The 17,575-nt window shown below is 39.3% G+C and overlaps 1 protein-coding gene across 8 annotated transcripts in view; it reads left to right on the top strand.

Annotated features, from left to right (window-relative positions):
* The window catches only part of LOC310841457 (uncharacterized protein), a 50,474-nt gene that overhangs the window by 8,015 nt on the left and 24,884 nt on the right, over window positions 1-17,575 (top strand). For 7 of the 8 annotated variants that reach the window (XM_083732573.1, XM_083732572.1, XM_083732578.1 and 4 more), the window contains exons 3-5: window positions 2,040-2,156; window positions 5,814-5,969; window positions 16,136-16,222. In XM_083732573.1, coding sequence (XP_083588699.1) covers window positions 2,040-2,156; window positions 5,814-5,969; window positions 16,136-16,222 — 360 coding nt within the window. The remainder of the gene's footprint in view (window positions 1-2,039; window positions 2,157-5,813; window positions 5,970-16,135; window positions 16,223-17,575) is intronic. The other variant, XM_083732579.1, reaches the window with a different exon arrangement.

Below are 17,575 nucleotides of genomic sequence, written 5' to 3'. Positions count from 1 at the left end.
AATATGCTCAAGTTTCTGATACTGACAAGAAATTTTTGCCGTACACGTGCTTTCTTAAAAAAGAAAAAGGAATTGATTTTCTTATTTAAATGTTTTACCGCAAATTCTTAAGTCATATGTTCCTCTTTCATTTATTTTATCTGGGAGCCAGTAGGTGTAAATGATGTTCTTATTCCATTTTTTTAAAATGTAGTGTTGATCATATATTTTAGAGAAAGTTCATTTCTGCTCCTCTTTAAAGAAAGCTCAGTTTTGCCAGGGTAACACACACCACCAGATTCAGATTTGACACGCAACTAAAAAAAAAATTCCTCAGAACACTGAATTTGTAGACAAGTTTGGTCAACTTCTGTCTACCTCAGATATGCACTTGAAACATGACATAGGCTATTAAAGATATAGCTTCACCCATTCTGCATTGCAGGTGACCACAGTTAATCCTGCACAGCACCACGTAGGGGTGATTTAGGGTCATGTATGTGATGTGCAATGGGACGCAGTTGGCACTGTGGTCTAAACCACAGAGCCTAGGGCATGCCAATCAGAAGGTCGGTGGTTCGAATCCCCACGATGGGGTGAGCTCCTGTTGCTCTGTCCCAGCTCCTGCCAACCTAGCAGTTCGAAAGCACACCAAAAAGTGCAAGTAGATAAATAGGTACCGCTACGGTGGGAAGGTAAACGGTGTTTCCATGTGCTGCTCTGGTTTCGCCAGAAGCGGCTTAGTCATGCTGGCCACATGACCCGGAAAACTGTCTGTGGACAAACGCCGGCTCCCTCGGCCAGTAAAGCGAGATGAGCGCTGCAACCCCAGAGTCGTTTGCTACTGGACTTAACTGTCAGGGGTCCTTTACCTTTACCTTTACCTTTATGTGATGTGCAGATTCCAGGAGAACACCAGGTTTATTTATCCTCAAAGCCAGTGGCATTTCTCACACTTATTTACTGAATTTAGCTTGTAACAGTTAATTTGTGCTTTGCTAACAAATGCATTTTATATCCTTTTTAAATGGCATCTAAGTACTTAATTAGTGGTTGGGTTTTCTTGGAGCTGGATTTCCGATCCTGCGTCTTTTGACGGTATTCTGTTTCAGACCGTTTAAAAACACAGACCAGTGGAACTGAATAGGTTTGCCACCTTTTCCTTTGCCTTCAACATCTGCATGGCCCGTAGAAATTCAATTGTTGTGGCTTCTCCTGGTGCGGAGATGGAGTAATGGGAAACTCCAGTAGGACCCTTGTCACTGAATGCAGCTTTGCAAAAAATATCTTGAACCCTTTCTTGTGTGTGTAGGTCACCTCAGCATAAGGCAGCACATAAGTAGTGACCTGTGGCAGCTCTGCTGGTCCATTTTTAGAGTTTTGGTGTACATCAACTTTATGGAGTTGTAAAAAACAACACCACAGTGTTCTCCAAACAGAAAGTGCATCCCCAGGTCAATAGTTTCAGGCCTGCATAATCCAGTGCTATCTACTTCTTGCATGGTTTCAAAATGTTATGTTCAGCATCCTATTCTCAAGTGGCCAACCAGAACCCCACAGGCAGGATCTGAGCACAGCAGCCCTCTCTCTCCATGTGGTTTCCATCAACTGGTATGCAGAAGCATATTGCCTCAGGCTAAACTGCAACAAGCAAATACAAAAGGCTTGTAAAAACCAATAAGTAAACTTACTTAGTCCTCTAGTTACAGTCCTGGCACAAAGGAGGGCTATTAGAGCATGCTTTCCCCTCGCTAGACTGTGATGCTGAATTTCCAGTGTTTAAGATTCACCCCCAAGCAGCCTGGAGACCCACACAGCCTCCCTTACGTATAAGAGAGACCTCGAGCCATGTTTTTATTTTTTAAAATCTGCGTTGCACTTGAAAATATGCTTGCAATGTCTTATGGGGTGGGAGGAAATTTGACATACCTTTCAGGTGTACATAACATGCTTGTATCATCTGATGCCATGCAAGAGAAAGTGACTATGGTGTTAGGGTGAGAGGCAAATTTAAATGCAATTGCTTGGTTTCAATTTTTGTGTACTTTGTTTTTGTCTAGAATGGTCCAAACCTGCAAACGATAGAAACAGACAGTAAAAAGAATCCAAGAAACAACAAACACGTTTTAAGTGATGAAGATAAAGATGAGCTCATCCAGCGGTCTATGCAAGAAAAGGTAACAGTCCACCATGATAAATGATGTGTTTGATGATTTCTCTGCTTGTGAAGGTGCAGCTTAAAATGTGTCCAGAGAAGCTGTTACTACAGGTAGCCTATTTTCTGTATCTTGAATGTGGGATGGAGCCAGGCTCTGTTTGCTAGCTAGGCATGGACCCCTACATCATGGCTGATGGGGAAGGACAGAGACTTTTCTACTGTTCTGTGCTGTTATGTCAAGCAGGAGCATTTGACGAATATGCAGCCAGCCTATTCAGTATGCAGGTTTTTCAGATGTGGGTAGAACACTTCAATCATGCTGACAGATCCTAGTCATATGGGAGGAGCTTGCATTGATTCAGTTTATACTATGTCATTGTTGCCCTTCCAATTTTCTTTTCAAGAAACTAAAAAAGAATGTAATTTTTATTTGTTGACTTGAGTCTTTATTTTTTTTAAAACAATTTTTATTAACCGACCAATCTAATCAAATCAAATCACATCACATAAATTCCGAATTACAAAGCCAAATTTTAATTTTTTTGTTGGGGGTACCCATATTTCAAGTTCCGAAGGGGATTCCAATCATCTTCTTGCTGCTGCGTTAATATCCACAAATCTGTCCAAATAATGTTCACAATTCTATCCAGTCCTATCTTGCTGTTCCCACATCTCATCTTGTTATTTTCATATATTTTTTTTTCTTTGTGAACTCTTCTGATAATCTCCTTAAGCAGGTAAACACAAATTATAGTCCTGTGTGAATTTTTCCGTTCGTCCAATAACCATATCAAGATGGTTTCCATATATCATCACTTCCATAAATAAAAGCACTCTTTCCATCATTAATTTTCACAAATCTGTTGCCTTCTTTAGTCCTCTGAGGAGGTTCGCCCGCAGTATGAAAACAGATGCATTCCTCCTCCCAGACATAAATCTTTAGACAGAACTTGCCAAAATGGCGACGCTGTTTTTTACTGCGTCATCCCAAAGCTCTTGTACTTTTCCATGATCTCCTTAAAACATGCTTTTGGTTAGAAATTATCTCCACACAGTCTTAAATCATCCAGTTTAGGTCATTTAAGCGGCATTTCTGACTTGTGGGGGGGTTATTGGTTAATCACATAAAAGAAAGAAAGGAAAGTCTTTCCTGAGCCTTGGTGTGTCTTCTCATGGTATATTCCTGTTTATCCGACCCGTCTTCTTTCTCAGAGATACCTTAAATTAGCAGTCTTTACTCCCCATTCTTCCTTGAAATATGTGCATTTGCTTCTTCCTAATTGTTTCTTTTGAAGTTGCTACAGCTAGTGGCGCGAACCAGAGACAGCGTCCAGGAGAGCCAAAATCCACACAAGGGCTTTCTGCCTAGTGCTCCCACCCCCTCAAGTTTGGGGGTGGTATATATGGGCACAGCGGGCAAGGGCAGTCCCCCCCCATTCCCTTGGGGGGGCAGGGAGGCTGTTTACTCCCATCACAGCCTCTTAATTACCTCGTGTGGGTCGGAGAGATGTTATTGTCGGGCATCTTCCAATGGGCCGTTAGTGCCCCCCCCCATTGACTGAGTATTTAAATTGGGTGGGTGGGGAGGGGAACCTGGTGTCTTCCATACTAAAACTCCCAGGATCCACTCCCAAGCCAGTGGCTAGAAAATATGTGGTGAGTGGCCCTAGCTAAACTGACATTATTGTTCAAACAACAAAACAACCCAAACCCCTGAAGAAGTGTAGAATTCTAAATAGTTGTGATCAAAATGTCCTTCTGGACATTCTCCAAGTCCATGAGCCGCAAGCAGTTCCTGTTAAGCTCTGCTGAGTGAGTATTTAAATGACCCAACCAAGCAGACAGAGTAAATTGCATACTGCTTCTCACACCTCCTGAAGAAGCAGCCTCAGTGCTCAATTTGATCAGACCCTGTTGAGCTGGTCAAAAATTGGCAGCTCCCGCACTCCTGGAAAAATGATCAAAGAGGGGCATGTAAAAGTAAAAATTGCAGTTTTCCCCAAAACTCACCAAATTGTTTTCAAATCATTAAAATCAATGCCTGCCTGTCAATTGGAGTAAAACTGTTGTAACTTCCATGGTTGTAACTTCTCAGTTGCTCACTGTATTAAAGAGAAGTTAAGTGAGAGATTTCTGCTTACCAGATTTCTGCGTCTTCATGCTCAATGGTCCAAAAACTGCTGGAAGGTGAGACAAGTATGTTTTCTGAATAGTTGGGTAGATTTTTTCAGATGTTTTCTGAATAGTTGGCTTATCCCTTGTTAAGGGTTATACAAACCAAAGGAAGTTGATTCAGGGAAGAGATCTGGAATACTCTGCAGAAATACCTTCTTGTGTTGAATTGCTAAATGATTTCATGGTTGTTCATTCATACATTCAATTCATAACCCATCTTTCCACCAAGGAACTCGGGGTGGAGTAAATGGTTCTCCCTTTCCCCATTTTATTCTCAAGCACAACTGTAAAGCTGAGAGACCATGACTAGCCCAACATCACCTAGTGAACTACAGAAACCTGCTGTTATAGGAACTGTGGTGTCTTCCAGAATCATTGAGAAAAAGTATGATTTTTATCTCACAAATAGGCAAAGGAATAAAGCTACACATTGAGTGAAATTTGGACTTTTGCATTTAAGCACTCAATAGCACCATCTGTTGGAGGCTCACCATAAGTACTTAGCATTTATTATTTCCGCTAAGAAGTACAAAGTTGTTGCAGCAGAAGTGCTGTTTCAATGGTTAAGGTTGGAATTTAGGGTTGTTAATGTAATATAGAGGCTATAATTTATTGACGCAAAGAAAAGACGATGCATCAAAAGAAAAAAGAAGAAAGAAACGTTTACAAAACACCTTTAAAAACAATGACTCTGACATTGTGCCGTATTGAAGGAATGTCAGTTTTAAGGAGAAGTATATGCCAGTAATAAATCTTAGCCTGTGTTTCTTTTGCAACATGCATGCTGTCATCTAGACTTGTATGGAGCAACAAGTATTATATAGCAATTTATCACAAGAAAAATGGTGCGACTATTGAAAGGGGTTTTAAAGAAGCCACACGGCTTCTAGTACAAATGCTGTGATGTTTCACAGAATATCCTCTTTGACATGGAACTACACTTTGGCGGGTGTAAGGTTGCATGGCACCAGAAAAAATACTTTTTGGAAATGCATGGATTAAGGGCAGCATAAAGAGGATTTATTGCCATATACTAGAGTAAAGGTGTCACATTGATGTAAAACGTATTTACTCATCCCAATTAAAGTGCAATAGAAAGGCATGACAGTAGGTGGCAGTGAAGAATTGCACTAGAGGAGTGCCCTGTTTGGAGGGGGGAATAATATTTTCTTAGCAGTAGCAGGTTATAGCTTGAGTGCTTGCAAAATGTGATACCTTCCAAGCTGAAGCACTTTCTAGAGGGAAATGACCTGGATCACGCACGGAACTGGTTTGTTGCTGTCTAAATTGATTGCACAAAAAGTGCTTTGGTTAGCTGCATCTACCACCCTGGGAATTCTGTATAAAGGATTTCAAAGCACCTCGTTTGGCAATGCAGAAAACTGCCAATTGGATCTACTCTTGCAAATTCCCTATTATGATTTTCCAGCAAATTAAACATCTCTTTGGCTTTTTCCATGAGAATCTAAAAATATAATACTGAAAATCTCTTTCATTTCAGCGTTATCTTGAAACCTATGAGAACATGTATAAGCTGAAAAATTTATTGAGTAAACGCTACAGGACATTGTTGAATGAGAAAGTTAGAAAGCAACGAATTCAGATCAAGATGTCTGATCTCAGAGGCCAACAACTTCTTAAAGACAAAACAAAAAAGGTAGGCGATGATATTCTGTAGAAGGAAAAAGAGAAGTTGCCTGGTTGACATTTGCCCAATTGAGAATTTGCATTGACTTTGAGGTCTTATAAATCATGGCCACAGAGAGAAGAAAGCTTTCAGAGTCCCCCCCCCCCCATGTGTTTTGTTGATTTTGTGCAGAATTGTACAATAAAGTCAACATTGCTTTTTAGAGTTGTCTAAGCTTTTCATGAGCGTTCTGTCTGGACCTGTACAAAAACGTTTTTGCACGCAGTTCTAGTAAACACTGCAAGCTAGCATATCAGCAGAAGGATTCTTGCTTCAGCCTTTACAAAACGGCAGAATATGTATGTTTCATCATCAAACTACTTCGCTGAAATATGCCTTTATTACAAACAGGAAATTTGCTGCAGAATGGAAGATTTTCACTTAGATTAGAAGCACATAATTAATGACAACACACTCCTTTTTTGATGTACTAAGGTGTCTTAGGTAACTGCACAAATTGGGCAACCATACGCTTCCCACAAAGTTCACAAAACCTCCTGGTGCACACAGGCCTTAAAGGTAGCTCATTGGAGACCATTGTTCACAGTGCAGAGTCGAAATACCCATCCCTCCATGCACATGGGAGAAATTGACCAGGGACCCTAAAATCTGCTGAAGATTTTACTTCTTTTTGATCTTGAAAGCCTTTGGGGTGCCAGCAGCCCTCATTTTAGCCTCGTGAATTTGTTTATTAGACAAACTACTTCTTTCCAAACTTTGTCTGTTCTATGGTGCCCTGTATTTGAATGAATATTGTTGTTTCACTCTCGGGCAAGAAGGAAGCAGGCTATCAGCAGTTACTGCAACTGCTTTTGAAATGCTTCAATGTGCAACCAAACAACGTTTGGCTACCATGCAGCAAACCAGCAGGCAGTCCAGCTCCAACTCCCATTAACTCTACTGGCATGACCAGTGGTCAGGAATTATGGCAGTTGTAGTCTAGGAGAGCAACAGGTTCCCCATCTTTGCTATATAGTGCTTCCAGTTTGGTTCCTTAGTGAACTTGCAAAAAAAAGGGGGGGGAGCTGGAATCATGCTAACTCAGAGTTTTGTAAACTGTTCTGATTTGTTTATTCTGCCATCTGTGCTGACCCACTGGCTTCCTTGGTCTGGTGTGCAGAGTACACAGGAATCATTATGTGGTCTTTGGAGTACCAGGTGGCGTAAAGGTAGCATGATTGGAATGGTACCTCCAGGACCTGCCAGAAGGAGGATGCTGTGCTGATAAGCAAAAAAACCCCCAGTGATTAATGTTCAAAGTAGGACATGGATTCTGGGAACATATAGACCAAACACAAGAACCCGCCATGCAGTTCCTCTATTGAAACTTAACCCTTTTGCCACATATTCACATACAGTACAGTTGTATTATTTTTAGCACCATTAATTATAGTTATTAATTATTTAATTATTATTTATTATTAATTTAATCTATGAATCACTTCCCATGAGTGTAACATAGATAAAACAATTACAAATACAAAAACAGTGAAAACAATTGCACATATAAAAACAATTATAAACAAAAAAATCAGTTTAAAATAACAAAAGCACATACATGCCTAACATAAATTCAAATCCAAAACAGATTGGTTATACACATAGGCTCTGTTCAGACCACTAAATTGCGGGTGGAGATCATGTGGACCTGCAGAAGTTGCTCAACTCCAACTCCCATTATCCCTGACCCTTGGCTATGTTGGCAAGGATAGATTGGAGTTTTAGTCCAGCAACACCTGGAGTTTCCCAAGTTCTGCATTCCTGCTCTAAAGAAATTCATGTAGGGTAGAGGTGGAGTTTGTTGCTGTGATCCCACTGCCACCTTCCCCGTAGGCACCCTGTGCAGCTTGAATGTCTGGGGAAAAGGTTTATGTTGCAAAATGAGCTGGTACTTGAATACGTATGGATTACTTGCAGAAGGCCAAACATAGAATATGTACTTGTTGTTTTCACACTATAGTCACAAGCAAAGAACTTGTACTTTCTGACGCACAACTCAGAGAGGCATTTGTGGAGGAGTTGTGTGTGTTTCTGCTAGCACCAAGCAGTGCAAATAGAACTGTACAAATAGCTTGTGCATCATGTTGCAGACATGGCAGCACCCCACAAGATAGTAATTCATATGCTTGTTTCATTTGAGATGCTTGCACATTTTTTATCGTGTTCTAAGGCAAATTGCTGCATTTCTAAAGACTCCTCTGCAATTTACAGGATTGAGCTTCAAAAAAAAACCCCCAAACATATATCTAATATGACATTCAGGTTATTAAGAATAAATGCCAATTTTTAAATGATGGTGTTTTCTGGTATGTTCAAGGTTTTTAAAGCATTTTATTTATTTTTAAATAAGTTGTTCATTGTGAAGCCTGAGAATCCAAAAATAAAACAAATGAAAGTGGTAAACTGAAAACAAATTGCGTGCATTGACTAGTTTGGAAGGAATTAAGCACACAGAGAGAAATTGCTTTTTCTGGTTTAACTTTGTATAATATAAGATGTAAATAGTGTCATTAATGGCTGCAGATGGACTTCCTTGGTGTTGAGAGTGCCTATTAAGTATAAATTCAAAATGAATTTCTTCAGCAATGCACATTTGGACCTTCCATATACATTGTGGGACTTTGATTTTACTTTTAAAAAAGAAAATAACGATATTGCATTTTAAAAGGCTAAAAATACACTTTCTTCTATTTCTGTTTTCTACTGCCGAGTCGATATATTTCTATTTTTGTGACAACATCAATGGTTATAAAATCAACTTTAGAAAAAACTGTTCCTTTCTGTGCACATTTCTGAAAGAGTTAAGAATTGAAGCAGGTCAAGCAGAATTGTTCATCAGGTTTTCACCAAGTATTTAAACAGCCATCACAAACGTAGTTGTATGCTTAAAAAATGAGAATTATTATTCACACCAATTATGCACAGTTTTTGTCCAATTAATCATAATCACACAGGGAAGAAATACATTATATATTCTAAAATAATCTGGAACCGCTATGTTGAAAAGGCAAGTCGGTTTTAAGAGGCTAGTTTAGTTACTAAGCAGACCTGTATAAAAATAAAGAGTTGCTTCTTTCATTTGACTCCTCATATGACTCTGAAGAGCAGAGGCTGAGCTTTTTACTGCAAGGTGGGAGGAAGAGGCCTTCTGTCTTGAGAAGGCTAATATATCAGGCTGTCTCTACAAACCGATGTTAAAACAGAGACTGTAGGCTTATTAGCATCCTATTAATATGTGCATAAAATGTAGTATGTGTCTCAGCCCAAATACACAGATTGGGAAATCAAAGAGAAATCCTTCACACCTTTTGCTGACTTCATCCTGAACTTTTATTTATCTTAAAACAACTTCCTTAAGAGAATTTCCTCTTCTAAAGGAAACACTTATCCATATTTAACAGGCAAATTCTGAATTGAACTATCTTTATAGTTGTGTGATCACCAAGAGACCAAAAACTCCTTTAATTGTTATTTTTAATGTTGACATGAATGGAATAGTCATTTTGAATGACAGTTTGGACTTTGCTTTCATCTGAAAGGAGAATAATAATTTTAATTACAACTTCAGTAATTGCCCTTAAAAAAAGTTTGTCTTTCTTCAGAAAACATCAGAAATAAAGTATATACCATTTCTGAACAAGACTTCTCTTTAAGAAATAAAACTTCAATAAATTAAGGCAGTGAGAGAAAAAGTCCTGCTGGAGGGAGGGATTAGCCAACAGAAAAGAACCATTCTAATTTAATTTGAATCTGTTTATGACACAATGGGTTGTATCAAACAAATTTCTGCTCAATGTAGACAAACTGAATAAATCTATGTTGGACATGCCCATAAGCCCTAATCTTTGTATGACTAACTTTGGATACAACACATTAGTATGTTGTGTCAAGCTTTGCAAATTTCCTTTTGTTTTGAAATTGCCTAGTATTACTATTTATAGTAAATGGTGACAACCAGAACACTTACTTCATACAACTGCATTTTGTACAGATTTCACTCAGTGCATTTTTTTTATAGACAAGTTCATGTTAAGAGTGTTAAAGTCAACTTTGCAATAACACTGACCCCTGCAGTGGGGGGACAAAAAGCACCATATTTCTACAAACATGTATTGTGTTTTTGTGTGTGGAACTTGAGATGAGGCTAACGCTTCAAAACAGTATCCATCTCTGTGTTGAATTTTCCCTTCTCCCATGGGCGGGGGCAGGGGGGCAGCTGCCCCACCCCAATCAACTAGATCAGTAAAAATACAGTCGTACCTTGGATCCCCAATGCCTTGTGATTCAAATGTTTTGACTCCTGAATGCCGCAAACCCTGAAATGAGTGTTCCGGTTTGCAAACCTTCTTTGGAAGCCAAATGTCAGACGCGGCTTCGACTGAGTGCAGGAAGCTCCTGCAGCCTTGGTTTGTGAATGTTTTCAAAAGTCGAATGGACTTCCGGAATGGATTCTGTTCGAGAACCAAGGTATGGCTGTACAGTGGTACCTCGGGTTACATACGCTTCAGGTTACAGACTCTGCTAACCCAGAAATAGTGCTTCAGGTTAAGAACTTTGCTTCAGGATGAGAACAGAAATTGCGCTCCGACGGCGCAACGGCAGCAGGATGCCCCATTAGCTAAAGTGGTGCTTCAGGTTAAGAACAGTTTCAGGTTAAGAACAGACCTCCAGAACAAATTAAGTACTTAACCTGAGGTACCACTGTACTTAACTAACTGAGGTTCTGCCTCCCTAACTTGAAGGCTGCCCCCCCCCCATAAATCCTAGCTACACCCATGCCTTGCAAACATCTGGGCACCTTTACACATGCTGAGACTGCTTCTTCCTATGCTTTTCCTAACCCTACCAAAGGCAGCCAATGAGATGTGCATGTGGGAGAATAAACACCGGATGATAAAATAGTATGGGAGAGTTAGCCAGGAAATGGGAATCTGTGAACGAAAATACAATTCAGGAGTGGTATACCGCCCTATACCTGTAGATCTCAGGGTTGTTCATGAGGGGTCCATTGCTCTGGCAGAGAAAGTAACTCAACAGATCGTTAGGGGTTCCAGAAACCTCAACTGTATGTAGATGACTTTTGCAGTTCTCTCACATTTTCCAGTCTGCCAGAGCTCTCTAAAAATCTGTACTTGAGAAAATATTTGGGAAATGCAATACAGGTCCCACACAACACATTTGGAACAGCAATGCAGATTGTGGTTGAATGGGCAGCTTTGGTGGGTTGTGTAGTTTTAGTTTGTTACATCGTTAGTGCCGGATGAAACGAAACAGTGTACATTCCAAGGATTGTACTAAAAGCTCCATTGCAGGTAGCAAGGAAGCAGCAGAGCTCAGCATCAAGATCAACTTGGGAGACTGGGAAAAGTGCTTTTATTGCACCATCTTTCCACCCAGTGCTCTAAATTGCTGCTTTAGCAAAAGAGATGACAGGTACCTACGAAGGGACTGGTGAGCTAGGTAAGTCTCTCTCCTGTGGACTGATTACACTTGCTGCTTCCATATAAGATGGAGCAGCATTTCCAAAGGAAGGGAATTCTTACAGCCATCCATAAAAACTGCCCTTGTGAGACACAGGGCCTTGTAGTGGTGGCATCTCCCCTGAGTGAGATTTGGATGGCTTCCTTGTAATGTATTTATTTCAGTAGAGTTTTATGGTGTAATTCTGCTGTGTGGGGTTTTTTTTTGAAAATAACTTTTGTTGGCTAGTTTGTATTGTTTTAACAGTGTGATTGTTGTGTATTGTATTTTTCACTGGTGTAAACTGCTCTATAATAGGGATGGGGAACTTGTGGCCCACCAGATTTTTCTGGACTACAACTCCCATCGTTCCTGACCAATGGTCATGCTGGCTGGTACTGATGGAGTCCCAGAACATTTGGAGGGCCACATATTCTTCACCTCTGCTATATAAGCAGAAGAGTGCCATATAAACATATTTTTTATTAAAAACAAAAAAAAAATTCCTTCCAGTAGCACCTTAAAGACCAACTAAGTCAGTTCTTGGTATGAGCTTTCGTGTGCATGCACACTTCTTCAATATTTTTTATTATTAGTAATAGACAAGCAGTGATACAGCTCTTCCCTGACACTTGATATTTCATGCAGAATTACAGGTTTGTGGTTCAAGTGCTCCACTACCTGCCTGCTTAGGCCCAAATGTACTTCTGCTGTTTTATATTTTAAAATATTAATGTAAATTTTCAGTTGTCCACACCCCCAACCTAATTCAGTATTTCTTTCTTTTACATTTTTAGCTCATTTTACAATGTATATAAAACTGATAGAACAATTATAACAACAAGCAAAAAAGACGTAAAACAAAACTATAGTATAGGCACATAGAATGAGTAGTTGCATATGAGTTAAAATAACAAAGTCTAAGTAAAGACAATCAGTCTTATCAGCTCATGTATCATTCCAGATTTGCCAAGCTGGTGACAAGGGTTGTCTTGAAAATACGTGGTATTTTTGTGGCATGTCATGAAGGAATGCCAAATCATATAAAGTGTCTGGAGGTTCCAGTCCTTGTCAAAGTCTCAAATTATGTGTGATTTTCTCCATTATAGCTACGGTATATTCCAGAGTAAGTGATATCCAGGTGCCCAATATAAGATTTTAGGCTATTTTCCACTGAGTTACAATTACTATTTGTGCTGCCGAGATCATTTATAAGACCAATTCTTTTGACCAAATATTTACATTGATATAATAAAAAATATTCAATAACATTAATTTTGTACAACAAACAATATTTTCTTTAGCAATATTTATCATTTCTGTCAAAATTAAATTCCAAAAATCTTACACCAGCTGACATTCCTACCATAAATGATACATATTATAATATGTACCAAGCTTATTGGTACATATTATGAGAAGTAGAGACATCACCTTGCCAACAAAGGTTCGTATAGTTAAAGCTATGGTTTTCCCAGTAGTGATGTATGGAAGTGAGAGCTGGACCATAAAGAAGGCTGATCGCCGAAGAATTGATGCTTTTGAATTATGGTGCTGGAGGAGACTCTTGAGAGTCCCATGGACTGCAAGAAGATCAAACCTCTCCATACTGAAGGAAATCAACCCTGAGTGCTCACTGGAAGGACAGATCCTGAAGCTGAGGCTCCAGTACTTTGGCCACCTCATGAGAAGAGAAGACTCCCTGGAGAAGACCCTGATGTTGGGAAAGATGGAGGGCACAAGGAGAAGGGGACGGCAGAGGACGAGATGGTTGGATAGTGTTTTCGAGGTTACCAGCATGAGTTTGACCAAACTGCGGGAGGCAGTGGGGGACAGAGGTGCCTGGCGTTCTCTGGTCCATGGGGTCACGAAGAGTCGGACACGACTAAACGACTAAACAACAACAACAACCAAGCTTATTGCAGCCCCTCCAACAATTAGGTGATATAGAAGAAAACATGTTTGACATTTGCAAAGGAGTGTGATACCATCTGTGTAATAATTTTAATGAGTTTTCCCTAAGAAAACTGTCAACCGATTTAAAGGGCTGTGCTTCACAAATTTTATTCCAGTCCTTGGGAAGAATTTGTGTTCCAGGATCTAGTTCCCGTGTCTTTTAAAGGGGTTCCATAGATCCATAAGTTACATTAAGCAATGTAGAGTACAATTTAGAAACTATTTCCCCCCTTTTATCCATTGTGCTTAATAAATTTCCAAATTTGTTAAGGGTCCCAGAGCTTGTGCCTTTACATTTTATTTTATAATAAAACCAAGAATTTGATTAAAATAAATCCAGTGTGTGTTAAGATTTGACAACGTTTATTTTATTTACTTAATAGATATAGGTTGATTATTGCTATAGAACTATCATAATGTGTATTAACCTTTGGATTCCCAGTGTTCGAATTGCTTATCTCTCCCTGGCTGGACTGTTGTTTCTTTTTGAATGCTGTATATCACAGAGACACATATATAGTCGCCTACAGGAAAGTGTGTACCTTGCAGAATTTTTCAAATAAAACAGAAGGGCTAGCATACGGGCAGCAAAGTTAACAGCATCCTAAAGGCAACAATCAATTTACTATGCTTACTTTGAAATGATACCACTCTATTGTAACAAGAAAGGTAGCACAGCATTGCAACAGATGCGGGAGGTTGCAAAATGGATGAATTGTAATTCTTTGGGGATAAACACAGCCGCTCTACCCATTAGGCATGTTAGCTGTATGTTCTGAGGCTCAATGAGCCAACCAAGGGGGCTCAAAAACACTCTGCAAAACTGCATATTCTACCTCTCAATACTTTTTCCAAATCTTTATTTTGTTGTTCCTCCTTGCTGGAAGAGTTCGGCAATAAAACAGAGCTAGGCTATGATGAAATGACAAGGAAATGCAGGCAAATGCTCTTCTCCCTACCATTTGAATTTCAGTAACTTTATTGGTACTATAAAGTTTTAAAGTGCGGAGAAAGTTAGAACAATCAAGTGGTAGTAAAAGGCTGTGCGTCCCCCCCCCTTGCCAGCCCATAAAGGCTTGCTTTAGCTTTCATAATCCATTTACAGGTCCAGTGCGTGAATCAGTTTCTTCGCTTTTTCACAGGGGTCCGCTTCAAAAGGAACTGCTCTTAAGTTTCTGTTTTTCTCCAGTGTTACCAAATTAATGCCTAAATTTGGATTCACTCACATTTAAGTGCCGGTTCAGTTTTTCCCCATTTATAAATAATTAGCACAACAGCAAAAGTCCTGTACAAAAATGATGTTATAATGAGAAGAGTTAAAACAATTTAACAATCAACCGTTATCAGCCTACCTTTGATCAGTACCTTCCAAAATAGCCTATAGTTGCTAGGAGACAAAACAAGGGATCAGGAACTCTCCAGTTTGATTCTTCGCTCTGCCATGTACCCACTAGATTGCATTAAGCAGACCAGACTTTCTCAGTCACCGCCACTTGTCTGCAATATGATCTCAGCCCCTCTTTAAACTTCCATGATTGTTGTCAATGTTAAAACAAGATATGTGTGTATGAAATGCTACATAAATACTAAGTAGGTGAGATTATTGGTTTGTTTTTATTATATGTTTGTTTGTTTTCTATCTTGCCTTTTTATGTTGTGAACCGCTCAGAGATCTATGTTTGAAGGGCGGTCAGTATACACATTTAATAAACAAATTAACTCTGCATGGTAGTCTGGTATTATTATCCTCTTTTGCAGTTGTGGATGGCGACGAGGCTGAGAATATAGGGATTTTCTCAGGTTAATCCATGACTTTGTGGAGTGGGGCTGTAACTCACTGGGAGCTTTCATGCAAATGGTTCTAGGCTCAGTGCCTGAAATTGCTCATTAAAAGGATCAGGGAAGAGGTGATGGGAAAGGTGTTGTAGATGCTTTGCTTTCAGAACAGATAACACTGGGCTCGATGGGCCAATGGTCCAACTCAGTGGCCTGGTTCAAATGTAACAGAAAATGGTCGTTTCCTCCTTCTTGACTGAGTCATGGCAAGTTTCAGTCTCACTTCCTTTTTTGTGCACCGAAAACATTTCCAAGTGAACGTGTTTAGGACTGAGCTGTATGCTATTTATGCCTTCTGCTGAATTTTGATCCAAAAATAATTTTTCTTCCATTCCGCTAAGGTGTTGCCTTTTTGAAAGTACTTTCAATAAAGAAGAGGCTTGAAGGGTTGTTGTTTTTTTTTAAAACGCAAACATTTTCTTAACAAATATTGCTTTAAATTTCCATAACTGTTGTACACGGAAGAAAATGGAGAAGACAAAGGAACTTCTTGCCGCTGCTTAATTTCTTCTTCCCTCCAAAGTATTTTCCTTTGGGCAGACAGTCATTGTGCCTTCTAATGACACAAACTTGAAGGGAAGTAGAAAAAAAGACTACAAACAGGTTTTATAAGCCTATCAGTGGGAATATGTGGCTACAAATTGCTGAGTAAATGGAACAGCCTGCTTCCTAAGCCTGAGTCTGTGAGTCTTATGTCAAAGCATTTGGGGTGGGGCAAAAACACTAGGGGGTGTTAGGGATACCTGCTGAGCCCTAATTGGTGCCCACTGTTGTTAATGGCTTCCTGTGGCTGAATGTTTACTTGTCATTTGTTTTGAGCTTTGTTTCCCAGCTACTAGGGAAAAAATACTGACCAATTTTTTTTGTGTCTGCTTTTGAAAAAGTGTATCTCCAGTCCCAGAGTGCCCTTCTGCAGTTTGTCTCACGATACAAAATACCTGGAGTCCATGCCACACTCAAAAAGTTACCTGGTAAGGTACAGGTCTCAGCTTGCTCTTATTATTGTAAGTGGATGGTTTTAGACTGTGTTATAAGGACTAGAAAGTATCCCAAGAAAGATTGCTATCTTTTTCTTTGGAATACCCAAGTGTTCTTTTTTATGGGATATTGGTTCTGTATCTGTCACTGCCAGCCACATACGGTAGAAGCGACTAATGTGAAAGTGAAGTACCCTACAGATCTGGACTTCAAGCAGCCAGAAGCCAGAAACGAGTTTCTGGAAGTCGCTTTGGTTACTTAGTTAGTTTATTCTAATCACACATCCAAAAGCATCCAAAAGCAATTCACGTATCAAGAGGTTTCCAAAAGCAATTTACAATAGTGAAATGTGAAGTGCCTAAAAATATTATATAAAACACCACAGCCATAATGTACAAAAAGTGTTCATCCGCAGAAAAAGTAATCTGAAACACAATATATCTGCTTGCTCAACACAAGATGAACACCAGTATCACTGAGCATTGAAAGCAATTAAATCCTTTCTGAAATTCATGGGCATTAAAGACTTCTGTGTATCCAGACAGCAAGCACAGTATAGCTTAACATTGATTTCAACTTTCCCAGGCCTCTCACCAGAAGTACTTGGAAGGACAACAACTTCCAACTGTTTCCCATTGTTAATATCTGTTCAAGCCTGCCTAGTACCCCACGATTGTTTGTTAGCACTAGGAAAATTATAAACTTGAAATTTAAAAATTGGCTACATAGCTGTTGGCAGATATCTGCTTTAAGTTACAGCATCAACTAAGGAGTAAACAGTGGGTAAGACTTTGACTTTTATGCAGATCTTCTTGATGATCTGCTGCCCTTATGGAGATTTGTTTTGTTTTGTTTTGTTTGAACTACAAATTGATCTTAAACAGCTACTCACATCTCTTTGTGAAAATGCAATTTATCTTCAGGAACTAGCTCTTAATCTACATATCTTAAAGTACTTTCTCAAATGCAGATTTTCACTTTTGGATACATAATAGGAATACATGTCATAACCATGGAGAAAAATGACTTTCAGTTCAAAAGTAGTGTATGCATGGATACTATATATATTATTACATTTTATCGTTACGTGCAATTTTCTCTAATGGTTTGTTTCCCTGTATGCTATGTTCTGTTACTGAGTTGTTTAATTTGCTTGTGGGTATGTGGCAACTTTAACAGATTCCTTGCCAATTCCAAGAAAGTAGTCCTGTTAGTCTGTAGCAAGAGACCTTTCATTCATTGTTGAAGGCCGCCTGGCATTCAATTTGAATTAGCCTGATCCTCTATTCCCTTTTCCCTTTTCCTTTTTTTATGAAGAAACCCTTTCTGGGACCCCACGTTTAAAT

This window comes from Podarcis gaigeae (genome assembly GCF_964106915.1).
Source record: "Podarcis gaigeae genome assembly, chromosome: 3".
Lineage (NCBI taxonomy): Eukaryota > Metazoa > Chordata > Lepidosauria > Squamata > Lacertidae > Podarcis > Podarcis gaigeae.
Note: the sequence above shows the minus strand (reverse complement) of the source record. Positions and strands in the feature narration are given on the sequence as shown.